The sequence below is a fragment of the Populus alba genome, chromosome 9 (assembly GCF_005239225.2).
Source record: "Populus alba chromosome 9, ASM523922v2, whole genome shotgun sequence".
Taxonomy (NCBI): Eukaryota; Viridiplantae; Streptophyta; class Magnoliopsida; order Malpighiales; family Salicaceae; genus Populus; species Populus alba.
In genome coordinates this window covers 5,309,506-5,320,891 of record NC_133292.1, presented here as the reverse complement: position 1 = coordinate 5,320,891, position 11,386 = coordinate 5,309,506, and the positions used below count along the sequence as shown (strand labels likewise).

The window sequence follows — 11,386 nt, the reverse complement described above, 5'->3', positions numbered from 1 at the left end:
AGATTAAAAATGCCATTGCTTATAGGAAAAAAAAAATTATTCAGTAAGATTGTCTCAAAACCACCCCGTCACGGCACTTTTCTAATTTCTCAAAATGCACAAGAAGCAGGACAGGGATGCTGAACCATGTATGTCCCACGGATTACACACTTTGCAAAGAGGATAGGAAAAAAAAATTTGAGAATTCATCAATTCATCATCATTCATCCATTGAGTCAGTAGTCACACCACACCACACCCATAAACAGTAAAGTAACCAACTCATTTTGGACCCCTTTCTCTTCCTTCTATGCAGCACTACCACCCAGCAAACAGTGAACACCTCCTTTTGGACCCCTTCTCTTCCTTCTATGCAGCACTTGGAGGCTTGTACAACTTCTCCACCATTTTCCTATATTCTGCAACAGACACAAGGTACCAAAAGTATGTAAATATGTTATCCATACTCCAAGCAATACATACACCAATTCATAGTAAACGTGTTGTCCAGACTCCAAGCAATAAATACATCCAGACTTCAAAGTAGGAAAACATCCGAAGTAACAACAAACAAACCTTCTTGATTGCTCCAAAGTTGTGCTGCTTGAGTGTTGAGAGGTGAACTTATGTTTGGCTCTGAACATAACATGAAAAGAGAAACAAATGTTAATAGTCAATTAAATCACAAACTTTCATTAACCAGAGAAGGGGAAAACGGAAAACAAGATTCACCTCCAAGCAGACTTTGGATTGATAGCAATATTGTCCTCACATCATAGGCAGATGACCATTTATCCTAGAACACACAATCAAACATCATTGATCAGCCAATTTGCATCTTAGAAAACTTTCTTAATTAGTTAAATAAACGCACTAGCCACAAGCTTTAACTAAAATAATTAATAATTTTACCTGAAGAATATCCAAGCAAATGTTGCCATAGACATCCACATTGGGATGGAAGCAGCTGGTTTCAAACTTGACTTTTGGTGGCTTGAAAGTCATTAGGGAAGGAAAGCGATAGTTTGTATTCTGTTCCTTCAAAAACAGTGTCTTTGCTTCCTGTGATCGTTCCTTTCCAGCAAAATATGTTGTCCCCTTCAGGGAAGGCAGATATCCCAGATTCTCCACTCATCTACAAAATAAAATTTATCGGAAAACCTCTCAGATCAACAAGTTTAATCATTGATTTGTTGCTGAAAACATTAGAGATACAACAACAAGACAGGTTTCGATGTTCTTACCATCAACGCCATCAGTTCAGATTGCAACCTGATTTCATAACAAAAAAAAAGGTGACAGTCAGTAAAAAATACCCTTAAAATTCTCAAGCCGATTAAAAGAAAATGAGCAACCAGATCAGGTTACAGAGCAACCAATTCTGAAAAAAAAAAGTTCAGTCAAATTAAACCGTGAAATACCTCAAAAGCAAATTATAGCAAAAAAGACGAGTATTCAAATCAAGCTTATCACACAATCAATTAACTAATGAAAAGCAGATAACCAATTAAGATAAATAATCAGACTTAAAGAAACCCAATTGATTCATTCAAAATCACTCTTAGATAAAGAACCAATTACATAAAAATCAATAGCTTAAATGCTACCATACTCATTATAAATACAAACATCATCTGATCTTAGATCACAAACCACATTCATAAACAAGAAAAGAAAACCAATGAAATAAATCCAGATAAAATTCGTGATATGTTACATCATTTGACAAATAAGAAGAGCAGATCAAGCGCAAAAACAAGAAAAAAAAATAATACCGTTTAAGCACGGATTGTGTATCAACAGTCTTTGCCGATGGGACAGTCTGTTTTGATGGGGTAGTCCCTGCCGGAGCAGCCACCGGAGTATACCCATTAATAGCTGCCATTGTTTCTCTTCTTTCTTTCTTTTTTTAGTTTAGAATCCAAAAGAAAGAAAACCCAAATAAAGAAACTGATCAGTGAAGTATGTTTAGAAAACAAGAAGAAGAAGAAGAGACTCAAGAGAGTTTTTGAGTTTCTTCTTCCTTTGTCTCTTCTTCTTCTTTGTGTTTTTTTATAGAAAGAGAGAACGTTTCGAGAGAGAGAGAGAGAGAGAGACGATAGAGGCCATGCATTTGTGGTTTATAAGAAGTTGAAATTGCCAATTACGGTACCGTTTAGGAGAGTTATGGGTAGGGTTTGGTAAATTTTCGAACGTTAGAATGGCGGTGGTAGGGATTTGAATTGTCGTTTTTCTCATCGATCTCCAACGGCTAGTTTCCTGGTTTGGAAAATGCTATATGCAAATAAAATACGCATGGCTTCGTCAATTATCCTTTTCATTTTTTTAAAAATACATATCGGAAACAAAAGCCCCCTGACGATTTTTTTTAGGAAAAAAAAATGCAAGTATTTTAATTTTTTTAAATTCTAGTTATAAATCAAAAGGCATATGCGAATTATTTGAGTTAATAAATATAATTAATAAAGTGTTAACATGTTTATTAAACTAATTTAACTATTGGTTAAATATTTTCTTTTTCAATGCAAAAATAATTAATGTGTAAATATTATTAACATATTTTTTTACATCAAGTAAAAAATATAATCATGAATTATAAAGTCGATATTTATATATAATAAAATATAATAAAAATTATATGCATTAATAAAAATATTTGAAATCTCGAGCTAGTTTTTAAAGTAGCTAAGAAATAAAATAATGTTATAATTGCTATAATGAAATATTATTTTTCAAATGTGTAGAATAAATTTCCAAAGAAAATTTCCAAAAGAATAAAAAAATGAACAAAAAAATAGTATAAATAGGTTAAGTGTAAAGAATAAAAAATACTATTTTTTCAAAAGAAGTGTGAAGAAAAAAAAGGAAAAACTAAAAAAAACTCTTAAATCATGAATTTGGTATGCAACTTATAATTTTTTTTAAATAAAATACTAGGTATGCATCAATCTGTTTTTTTACATGAAAAATTAAATATATTATTTGAAAAACCTATGCAATCATTTAACTAAATAAACCGATAATCATTTATGTAAATAAAAAAAGTCATTAATAATAACCAAGAAATAAACTGTAAAGATGAGATTTTACCAGATTATATTTACTATTTATTTATTTAAATAAATAAAAGATAAGTTCACTCTAAAAAACCCAAGGTTTAAACGATAAATACAAACAAAAATGATTGAATAAAACCATACCATAAAAAATATTATGAAAGGCCAAACACATAAAAAGAAAAGAAGGAATGAATACCCACCGATATAATGAAAATATATATATAAAAAAAAGATTAAAAAAAAACCTTGAGTGAATCCGGCAACCAACCTAGGTGAACAAATCAAACACATGACCTAGAATATGAAATTGAGATAACCCCCTAAATAACAAAGCAAAAAAAAAAAAAATATACTAGCAAAAAAATATATTTGAAAAAAAATGCTTTTTAAAAAAAATTAAAATCGACTTGGACTAATCTTTTAGATTTATAACTCGAGTCATAAGACTAGGGTGACCGCATTAAAAGCAAAACTAAAAAATAAAGAAGCAGGATTCTTAACTAAACAAATATTGAGAGATGAAATTAAAGAAAAAAAAATTTAATAAAAAAAACAATGCAAAAAAAAAATCACAATTAAAAGAATTATGACTAAATTCAACATAAAAACCAACTAAAATTAAATGTTAAGGGAAAATTTAAATGATGTTAAATGTTTGGAGAGTGAATTGAAAAAAAAATGATTAAAAAATAACAATTAAAAGAATTGGTACTGAACTTGACATAAAAATTCAGTGAAAAGAAATGCTCAAGGATGGAATTGAAGAAAAAAAAATAAATCAAGAAAATAATTGAAAACAAAAAAACAACAATTAAAAGAATGAGGATCAAATTTGATAAAAAAAAAAACTAACAAAATCAAACAACTAGGGATAAAATAAAAAATAAAATCCAATTAGAAACAATTAATGTAAATAAAAAAATTAAAATTAAGAAAAGAATGACTGAATCAAAAGAAAAAAGAAATTGAAGGGCTTATATAATTTTTTACGAGGCCAGCATGCAATACGAGGAAGAAAGAAAAGGAAAAAGCATTTGAGGTCTTGGCCCAGCGGTTGAAGGGACTTGTTCTCTTCCTCTGCATCCTGGGTTCAAACCTCACCGTGCACGCCTGTCACCCCCGCGGTGCCTTACATGCTCACTGGGTTTGCAGGATGTTCAGTGAGCCGTGGGATTAGTCGTGGTGCGCGCAAGCTGGCCCGGACACCCACGTAAATCAAAAAAAAAAAAGGAAAAGAAAGAAAAAAAGAAAATAAAAGTCAATTGGCGTCTAACCAGACCTCATAACTATACACGCAACACCTAGGGAGGAAAAAGACTTTGAGAAGCATTAAATGGTATGGTAGAAGCTTGATTTCAACCATTGTCGTCAACCGCATACGTCAATAGCTTTTTTTTTATGTGTACAAAATAAACAATGTCCTTATGACTAAACAATAATAACAAAAAAACTTTTATGAAATTACAACCAAGTCCTCAAAGCCAAGGCTAAAAATTTTGGATGGCAAGGGTAATAAAATAATTCAATTGTTCATAAAATTATAAGAAATGAAAATGCAATACTAAATAACAAAAACAAAAAAACCATTAGGAAGTAATAATAAAACCCCTGAAACCAAGTCTAACAAATTTGCATAATAAGTGTATTTGTGTAATTCAACTATTTATGCTAAAATTGAAATTACCATATGACCCCTAGACTAAAGGTTTTGATAGTTTACTCTTTAAAGACAATATAGTAATTGCATTGTTATTAAAAAAGACAGTATTACCCTCAAACAAATTAAGAATGATAAATTCATCGTGTGCAAAAACCATCTTATCCTTCAAGTAAAGCTTCAAAAATTAAAGAATGAAGGGTAAAAAAATAATTTAACTATAGCCCTAAACACATTTATTATGGATGAGCCACAGGAAAACCCATGCGGTTTAATATTTTACTTAATATTAGCTAGACCCTCACTTTTTTATATATAGAGAAAATCATTTTCAAAAATTTAAGAAATAGAACTTGGGTAAATTACTATAAATATCTTTAGTTGTGTGAATAATTATTTACTCCCTACTAGGTTATGATACCCTGCCATTCTATGAGGGTTGATTCAAAATCCAATTGACTTGAGATTTAATTTTAGTTGAGTTTTACATAAATAGTTCAAGTTTGAGATTTCATAGGTTCCTTGAATTAAAGGCGAATTTTTTCTTTTTTAGGTTGAAAAATTTGTTCCATTCAAAGTGTTTCGCCAACCATTGATATAGGTTAACTCAAGTCATTTTTTCTTTTTTCAAAATTTTTTTCACCTTTTCCCTTCAATATTTGGATTGTTGTAATTGATCTTTCTATTTTTCGTTGTGGGTTCTATGATTTTATCACCATCTCATGCCCATAATAATAGTTGGTCCGAATCAATCTAGTATACCATCATTTCATAATTTTTTCTTATAACATATACATGTAATGTGGTACCATTTAATTAATTCAATTGGTATGAGTCATGTTTTCAACTTTCTAATATTTTCTAAACGTAGATAAAAAAAATAAAATTCAACACATGGTATAACACATGAAAAAGAGAAAAAGGTATGTTTTAACCGATGCCTTAATCATCCCTACAGAGCCAAAAAAATGCCGAATCCTTTGCAAACCAATGCATGCATCAAAAAAAGTGTTTACCGTCCAAATATGATTGATATTACTTTTTACACTCGAAATATATCAAAATTATATTTTTTTTATTTTTTAAAAAATTATTTTTAACATTAACATATAAAAAATGAGACTACTTTTAAACAAGAGATTTAAAAAAAATATTAATTTAAAAACAAAAAAAATTAATTTTTTTTAATAAAATATTTTAATAAAATATAAAATCAAATCACAAATGAAAAAGATACAGCCTAGCATAGCAACACTTTAGTTTCAAATCTTAAATCAATTCAAAACCATCATAAAACAATGACTAGTATCCAACACAGAAAGAAAAAATGTTTGCCCTGCCAATACAACATCGCCTTGATGATTTGGAATGAAAGGTCTCAAGCTGCCTACCTAGTCTAATTCCACAATTCTAATAGACAATTGACTTTTTTTAAGTACACAACTTTTCTTTTCCTTTTTTCTTTAGAATTATGTCATTGGTAACATTTTACCTTGTCATCAGTTTCCCAAGTCATATACAGCAGCAAATTGCACCACAAGAAAAGAATACGAGAGCACAATCAGCGATGGAGCTTGATCACACAGGCTAATCTTTCAAAGAAGATTGGCCACATTCTCATGCTGAACATCAGGACCGATCGCATCCACTCTGGCGCTACCCTCTCAAATGTACCCAATGTTAACACACGATATAACAGCTCTGGTTCCTCTACAGCTTCGTTCTTCATCCATGTTAGAGTAAATGCATAACCTGTTAGATAAACAAAAATCAAAGCTGCAGCCATGAATAACAGATGCTAGAAATGTTTAGAAAATGAAATGAGAACAGAAGCACAAGTTGCTAGTCAAATGTTGAGTGAACAACGAGAAGATACACAGCGAGATGCCAGATTAGGTTGAACATGGTACACCTTTCTTCAGGCCGAAGCCATCAAATCTATTCAAAAATTTAATTGGGAACTAATGCAAACAAAATATAAAGCGGTAACACAAATTCATGACGTTCACAGTGGACACCATCTCACGGGTTACCCAAAACAGGTACGCATGCACTGTGAAAGGATGAGGTATGAAAAATCAATGCATCCCATGGACACTAGCTACTCGAGCTCATGTGACTATCTAAAGAAACATTTGTTTTATCCAAAGCTCTCACTTCTCTGCCATCTCTATCCAGGCAGCAGATTATCTCCCAAAGACACTCAAGAAAATCAACCAATTACCACTCCCTGCTTTGGTCTCCTAAATTTGGACTACTTTCAAGCTGAAACCGTATAGTTTACATCTCTCCAATCGGATACCTACTGATCTATCATGTTAGAATGAGGAAACGAGAGACGCCAGTAATTAATTCACTCCACAATCCCCATATCATTGTGGCCATTGATGTCTACCAACTTGGCCAGGCTCCTCCACTTTCACAAAACCAGCCATGTTTTTTTTCTTATAAAACAAAGAACATTGCTTTCTAGAGCATACTCTACAATTTTTTTTCCAGGAAAAAAAAAAGGTATTGTGCGTATCCATCATGCTTCCAAATTGGGCATAAGCACCAAAGTGTTTGGAAACTCAATGTGAGTCCCGCATGTGTCAAAATGCATAAAAACTTTGACGATAAAATTGTCTGTGCTGAATTAATGCAACCCAACAGAGCAATCGTTTATCCAATTAAAACTGAAAATAACTCAAATATCCGTTAGGTAATGCTTAGAATCTAACTACAACATGTACTTAGTTTAGCATAGCTAAATAACTAAATATCCAATGGACAGATCATATAACATACTGGAAGGAAACTCAAATTGGTGAATGATAACTCTTCAGAGAAGATCAGAAACTAAAACAGGACTTGCAATTTCAAGCATATACTATGAAAGGACTGAAGAACTCATCATCAGACTTGGCTGGATTTTCAATCACTGATTGCTAAACTATAAAGAGATTTCTTTACGGCCTATTTGCATATATCTACATGTTTAATAAAAACTTGTGTAGATTCACCTATGCTTGAATCAGTATTGAAATAAAACCAAGTCCAAACTATTAACAGAAAAAATCAAAATTAAACAAGGATTGAAATATTTGATATTTGCATATCTATTACTGAAATTACCACTTGATTGATGCTGAGCTGAAATGCAAACTTCATCATTTTGATTAACAGCAGACAATTTCATGCCTACTAGGTATTCTAGAAGAGCTTGAAACTGGAAGTTAGCAGGGCCACTTTCAGCTACGATGCCACCATCAGGAAAAAAAGAAAACAATAAATAGATGGATACAACATGAAAAATTGACAAAGAAAATGGGAGAAAATTTAGCATTTGAAACAGACCTGATCTGTATAAAATTCTTTCACAGGATTCTAGCTGGACAGCCACACCAGAACAGTTAGAGGGGGGGAAAAAGGAGGGTAACAGCTTTCACTCTACAAATGTAGGTTACGGACAATACCTGCTGATCATTTGGAAGATCCCCACAGGGAACAGTTCCCTTGGATGAGCGCTTGGCAGATTTTTCTTCCATATCATTGTATCCAACTATATCATTACCACCATGGGTAATTTCTACTTCCAGTTTCTCCCTAGCTTCTCGGCTACGTTTTCTCACCGTTCTTCTAGTTGAGGCAGTAGATCTCTCTTCTGGTGTAACTTGTGCAGTTTCAAGCATATTCAGCCGGACATTATCATTGTTTCTGTCCTTAGAATTGCAAGGAAGTCCATATTGAAGCTGGTTTTGAAGCTTCTCAACTTCTTCATTAAGAATTTTACCTGCCATAAATAAACCTCTCAGTAATGAAATAGATGTACGATTATTTAGCCACAAGCTTTGGTCAGAGCAACTAGAGCTTTCCTTCTAAATAAAAAAGGTCAGTAAATGATACTTCCAGTGACATATTTAGCTACAAGTCTTTTCTTCACATGCAATGGAGCAAGAGGTATAATATTGAGTTAGGTAGATGGTTTGATCAACCATTTTTACCATCGGCACTTGAGGTTGAGCTTCCGCTTTCATTTCTTAAAAAGTCAAATTATGTGTTACATAAACTTTATTTTCATTAGATAGTAGGCACTTGCTATGGCTTGGGTCAAGGATACTTCTGCAGTTTCCATGTGTATGCCACCTGATAATGTAACTACTGACAGCTAGAAAATACAGAGATGCCATTAAAATTGGCTACTATTGAAAAGTTAACACGCTTCATATGCAATCCCATTGGCCATGGATCCAAACCATCCGTTTCCATTCCAAGCTTCATATGTAAAGATTATTATCACTCTCATAGAAATTTCATATCAGATATTATATTACTACAGATGATAGTAATGCAATAGAATTTTCAAGTTGGCACTATAAAGTGACGATAACCCATCAACACAATACGGAGTTGCACTGCATTCAGAAAAATTTCAAAATAATTATTTGTTGCTTACAAATATTGTACGGGTGTTACAAGTGGAAAGAAAAGAAAAAAGAAAGTGGGTAATTTTTTATGGTGTAGCCATATGAAATTAATATTTATAACATATATCACATACGAGTTCACCATTAAGTAGAAGCCTTCCTAGACGATTGCCTTGTAAATTGATTAAAAACACTCAAAAAAAAAACAGGAAGAAGAAGGAAATTTGGCATTCGTCGAGCAATATAGTGTTCCTTACTTTTCTGGTTCTCTTCCATTAACAGCTTCTGGTACTCGGCACATTGTTCATCCATGGTGGACCTGCAAGAAAAATAAAATGAATGAGTGAAAATTATAGTGAAGGAAAAACATGTAGAACCACCACAAAACTTAGGAAAGGATAAGGGGGAATATTGGATGCCTGATTGAAGCAGCTTCACTTCTCAAATCACTGGCTTGTTTACGCAACCTGTCATTTTCATCTTTCAAGTATTGTATCATCTCTTCAGCAACTGCAAGAACCATTTTTTTTTTCTTGGCATTAATTTACAAAGAATAGCACTAGAGAACCAAGAGAAACAAAAAAATAAAAGATTTTTGCGGTTTTATTGGGCTTCTTCTTCACTAATTAAACCATAAATTGAAAAGAAAAGCATACCAGAGGCATAATTCAAAAACTTGACTTCTTGATCTTTGTTGAGCTCATCAAACTCTGACAATTGTTTCTTCTGCAAACAAACATGGAATCATCGATGAATTACATAATTAAACCAAATGGGTCTTCATAATTAGAAGATCTCTCGTCTTGTCTTGCAAAAGAAAAGAAAAGCAGCACACCTTAAGCTTATCGTACTTAGCGTAGAGTTTTTTATATAAATCCTCCATCAAAAAAAAATTTCCAAACCCTGAAACAAAAATTAGCACATTTTATTACCATAAACAACTAGTCAATAAATCATAAAAATAAGAAAGCAAAGTAAGTAGTTTTACCTTAATCAATTGTTCTTTCCGAAATCAAAAGGATTTTTGTGTGATTGGGCGTTTCGGGAACAGAGGTGAGGCGGGAAAATTGAAGATTGAAAATTTAAAGGACAGGAGCAGAGAGGAAACTTCGTCACTCTTACTCTCTGAGATTTGTTTTGTCGGAGTAATTGATATATATATTCTATTATTATTGTTGTTTTTTAACTATAGTTGGGTTGGGCCTTGAAGCCTAAAGAAAGAAACATTATTAAAATTATGGGTCTTTCCTGTCCAAGCACTTCAAATTCAATATGAGTTTTTTTTTTTTTTTTTTTTTTTCATGAACATGGTTATGAAACAAATGAGCAATATACTATATTATTGCCTGCACTAAAGGTTAAATCAAATTTTTTTATGGATGTAAAAAAAATAAAATCCAGGTATTATTAATGTGTTTATTGAAAAAAATATATATATTATATAGGGATTGATTTGATATGATCTGGTTGACTTAGTAAGTCCAAATATAATTTATATAATCAATAAAAATATAATTTGATTAAAAAAAACCAAAACATCTTTTGAAAATATTAAAATGACAACACACTAGATTGATTCGGGTCAATTTGGGTTGACCTATCAAATTCATTACCTAAATCATGAGATCTTAATAACCCTATAGAAAGCAAATAAATAAATAAATACTAAACTTAATTTTCAATTAACTCAATGTTGAATGATAAAAATTAAAAACAAAATTCAACTAAAAAAATGAGTTAAATCAACCTAAGTTAACCTGACAAATATAATTTATGAGATTGGAATAACTTCATAGAAAACAAATAAAAATAAATTATGAAACTCAATTCTTAATTAATTTGGTGTTGAAAAATAAAATTATAAAAAGATACAAAAAACTATTAAAGTCAACCAACCAAACTCATGACCATGATCATGAGACCAGAATAACCTCATAAAACATAAATCAAAACAAATTATGAAAACTATTAAAAGATAAAATTGAAAACAATTCAACTAAAAGAAGAAAAAAAAACCTAAACCAATTAGCTTAACCTATGACCTAAGTCATTAGATCATGATAACTCAGAAATAAAATAAAGATAAAAATTATGCAAACCAATTCTCAATCAACTCAATGCTAAAGAATTAAATTGAAAAAAATCAAATAAACAAAACAATTCGAGTTAACCCGAGTCAACTCATTAAACTCAGATTAAGGAACCGTGCTAACTCCATAGAAAACAAATTTTAAAAAAAAAAGATATAAAATAAAATTCTCAATCAACTCAATATTGGATAATAA

General features: G+C 31.4%; 1 protein-coding gene and 1 pseudogene across 1 annotated transcript; both read right to left on the bottom strand.

Moving 5' to 3' along the window:
* Window positions 1-49: 49 nt before the first annotated feature.
* LOC118035165 (ubiquitin-conjugating enzyme E2 20-like) lies at window positions 50-2,066 on the bottom strand (annotated as a pseudogene).
* Window positions 2,067-5,950: 3,884 nt separating this feature from the next.
* LOC118035168 (uncharacterized) lies at window positions 5,951-10,248 on the bottom strand. Its single transcript, XM_035040682.2, has 9 exons — window positions 10,090-10,248; window positions 9,937-10,004; window positions 9,758-9,827; window positions 9,521-9,611; window positions 9,359-9,420; window positions 8,151-8,467; window positions 8,032-8,065; window positions 7,810-7,929; window positions 5,951-6,447 (listed from the first exon to the last, which is right to left on the bottom strand). The coding sequence occupies exons 2-9, from the start codon at window positions 9,982-9,984 to the stop codon at window positions 6,257-6,259; spliced, it is 933 nt and encodes a 310-aa protein (XP_034896573.1). The 5' UTR covers window positions 9,985-10,004; window positions 10,090-10,248; the 3' UTR covers window positions 5,951-6,256.
* Between the last annotated feature and the right edge of the window lie 1,138 nt (window positions 10,249-11,386).

Coding starts and splice junctions, on each gene's coding strand:
- LOC118035168 (XM_035040682.2), bottom strand. CDS start 9,984: ATGGAGGATTTATATAAAAAACTCTACGCTAAGTACGATAAGCTTAAG. Junction 9,612..9,757: donor GTTTTTGAATTATGCCTCTG/GTATGCTTTTCT, acceptor TGGTTCTTGCAG/TTGCTGAAGAGATGATACAA. Junction 8,066..8,150: donor ATCTTCCAAATGATCAGCAG/GTATTGTCCGTA, acceptor GTGGCTGTCCAG/CTAGAATCCTGTGAAAGAAT.